General features: G+C 37.3%; 1 protein-coding gene across 1 annotated transcript; it reads right to left on the minus strand.

The window, feature by feature from the left end:
- Window positions 342–2,171, minus strand: LOC107643047 (metalloendoproteinase 1-MMP). The gene has a single exon (XM_016346585.2). It carries the CDS (start codon window positions 1,606–1,608, stop codon window positions 514–516), a length of 1,095 nt encoding a protein of 364 aa, XP_016202071.1. The 5' UTR covers window positions 1,609–2,171; the 3' UTR covers window positions 342–513.

Below are 3,783 nucleotides of genomic sequence, written 5' to 3' on the forward strand. Positions count from 1 at the left end.
AAATTACAGAGAATAATTCTATATATATATTTCTCCTTCCGTTTATAGATTTTATCCCAACTGATAAAGTGAGTCTTTCTTGTCTCGTATGTGCCATTGCAGATAAAATCTACCCAAAAATTTTGTCAACCATTAATTAGAATTTTGTAATTTGCATTATATGAGAATGAATAATTGCCAAAATAGATTTAGTAATATGATAGAGATAAAGTTCTAGTCTTCCAATCATTTAACCCATAATTGATGCAACCAATTATAAATTGAAATCTTGATTGAAAACCCTTTTTTGAAAAAGAAATATTCCAAGAATATTTAAATAAAAATGACACAACAATAACATGTACAAAATTACTAAGAAAGATGAATTGCAAAGGCTTAGCCCGTTGAATTTCTGTATCATTTGTATTTTGTATTGATTTTGCTTTTGGCAGGTTTTGTATCCTATCTTTACATACATATATTGACTAACCAAAGAATGGAATTCATGTATGAACGAGGAATTAAAAACAAAAATCATAGACGTAAAAATAATAAGAGGAACCCAAGAGCTAAAGTGAGGGTCCATTTAGAGAAGCAACTTTTTAGCCCTTCAGCGAAATTAGAGGAATTCTCAGACTGTAAGAGAGAACTAAATGAGAAATTGGGGTTAGAGCCATAAAGAGCTTGGACCCCTTCCACGTCATCAATTGTCAAGTCCACTTTCTTCTTCCTTGGGCTCAGGCTCGGGTACATTACCGCTTCTTTCACGGAAGAGTGACCTAACCCAAGCACGTGACCTATCTCGTGCGTTGCTACCGATTCTAAATCAACGGCCACCCTTGACTTATCCCGCTCAAAATCAACGGACCAAGATTCCGCCGCATCCAAGTGGAATCTCCCATTCTGAGGTGAGAACGCGTGCCCCAACACCCCCAATACTCCATCGAACGGTTCTCCGTCGCCGTGATCGCCGGAGTAGAATCCGATTTTGATGTCTGCCGCGTCGTACCACTCCGCCTCCTGGAAATTCACCGGAATCACCGTCGCCCACCTCGAAAACGCTCTCTGGAACACCGCTCTGATTACCGGCACGCTTAGCCGGTCGATCATGTTGTTCGGCGAGAAAGCGTACGTCAGAGTCATCGGAGAACCGCGGAGCCACCTGGGCTTCCCGTCGAAGTAAGCGTAGTGGCGTGTGGCATGTATCCTGTGGTGCGCAGCATCCGAAACACCGCACCTCGGGGCCACGATCGCGTGTATTGTTTCGGAGTCGAGTTTTCCAGTGACCGGCAAGCCCAACCGTTTCTGGTAAAGGAAGAGTGCGGACTCTAACTGCTTGTCGAATGTGTCAGTGAAATTCTGCGCCGTTTCCGGCAGAGTGAGGTACCCGAAACGGTGGAAGTACTCCTTCAGCTCCCATATGCCGCTGACTTGGCTGCCCCTCTCTGCGTGAAGGAACTTTGAGAATTCCTGCCACGTGGCAGTAGCGTTGTGAGTTTCGGCTGTTATTACGGTTACGGATTCGGATTCAGGAACCATCCTGGCGCCAAAGCAAGGGCGCGAATTAAAGACGGTTACATAATAGAAGAGGAAGAAGGTTAAGTGAAGGTAACCGAATAACGGAAGCATAACTGTTCTGTGTCTTCGGTTGACGGTTAATGATGTTGGGGTATGGGCCTCGTTTGTTGCAACGAAACAAACGAAAGAGCTCAGTTATGGTTTATGAAGCTTGAGAGTAAATGAAACCTCATTAGAGGGAAAAAATAATAGTTAATAAACAAATGGTAGGGTATTATCATAAGTTTGAATTTGGAATAATGGTATATATATGCGCATGAAGCTAGTCTTTGGTATGATCGAAGCAAAAGGAAAGTTTATTAGAACGATAAAGATAAGAAGATTCTGCCTTTTTTTATGAGAGATGCTGACTTTAGAAGTGTGAGTGGTGGGTAAACTACTGTTTCTGTTTATCTTTTGATTTTTTTAACTATATATTTTAAGTTGTACCGTTTGGGTTGGTTTTGTTTTTGCCTCTGATTTGTCTAAATGGAACTTGCAACGGGTTTGAAGTTTGAATCAGATACGGTTTGTTCAGGTTTAGTTGTTTGGTTGAGGAACTGTGTTAGTTGGTTGACCCAATTTGGTGGTGCTTCAGAGTTTTATTAACTTGTCACATAAGACAAAGTACTAAATATTGAAGATATATGTAGTCACGCGATGACATATTACATAATAATGCCGCTTATCTAAATTATATTTCTCCTCCTTTCTAGATAAGCCGTTAATTATATATGCTGCTTGATTGATCTTGTTATATTAATTAATTAATAATTAATATATGCTAGGGATGATCATGGCATGAATCACAACTTCGCTGAATCAAATTGTGTATTCTATTGGGTTGTTAATCATGATGGTGCGTGCTTATCAAGTTCAAGCGTTTATGAAGCTAACAAGAAAGTGATGCGGGAGAGTATGGTCAAAAAACGTACATTTTGATATTCAAGGCTCAAACAAGCACAAAGGAAAAAGACGAACATAACTAGTTTATGTCTAATCGTCAAGAGGTGGTTTTAATTGGATTTCCTGTCCTCATCGTTAACTATTCCTCTTATCTCTCGTTTTTATAGAACAATATATACTGAATACCAGTATTTTAATAAGAGGGGGATATTTTACATTATCATGAAATAAATAAATAAATAAACCAAGAAACAATAGAAATATGTCTATAGTTGGTTCAAAATGTATTCACTTGTAAGCACATATAGTAAATTTACTGAAACAAACAGATTATAGCACATGCATAAAGACCTGACTGAATTTGTTGAATGTTGTTCAAGTTTGTGTTAGGTATAGATGGAGAATCAAGAAGTTGAGAAGATGACCAAATTAGAAAAATAGAGATGGTTTAATATTTTGGTTTTTGCTTCTTGTGAATACTAGTTGAGCTAGTTCCTTTTTCTTGTTATACTAATATTATAATATAATTAATTAATCATAATAAGGACGGTTAATTAAGGTCCAAGTCATCGGAGGATTGCTTTCAATAGACTACGATTAGGTTATCCAGATGACGGGGTACCACTATATATCCTTTTAAATTGTTTCTCTCATTGTCATTCGTAATAAAGGGTCCTACATTTATTTATTTATTTTTCCCTCATCCTGGGGTGCTGTTGGCTTTTTGGAGCGTAATAATATTTTGTGTGTGATTATTTTTGTAACACTAATCGTTTATCAAAGTTGTTGCCATTGGCTTGAAGCCAGAATATACTTGGTGGCGGATTTGGTCCTTCACTTTTTGATGCCCGCATTGACTATATTAATCAAAGGCTTACTTTCTAATTTCTATTCAAAGGTTTTAACATTTTAGTCACAGCCATCGCATCTTCATACGTACACACATTCATTCACATTAGTCTGCAGTGCGACACAAATTGAATTACTTGATTTTCAACAGTGACATTTTCTCTTAGAAAATTATTAACTAGAACCTCACATACAGTTGCCTTTTGGGTAAAATTGTTAATTGAAAATTATTTATTAGGTAATTTAATATATTTAATTAAATTATTATTTAATAATTTTTATCTAACAACTTCACATGAAAATTTATATTCATCGGCTCATCAGTACAAAAATTTAAAAATTGAAAAACAAATCCATATACACACTCCACTTCTCTCTCACCAATTTCAGTCGCACGCGTCAAAGTCACCTCCTCTTCCCCTCTCTCTCCAGCATAATTCTCTCAAAAAATCCACTACCATCTTTGTTATAGTTCTCTCCCACACTTCTTCA

This window comes from Arachis ipaensis, chromosome B05, assembly GCF_000816755.2.
Source record: "Arachis ipaensis cultivar K30076 chromosome B05, Araip1.1, whole genome shotgun sequence".
Lineage (NCBI taxonomy): Eukaryota > Viridiplantae > Streptophyta > Magnoliopsida > Fabales > Fabaceae > Arachis > Arachis ipaensis.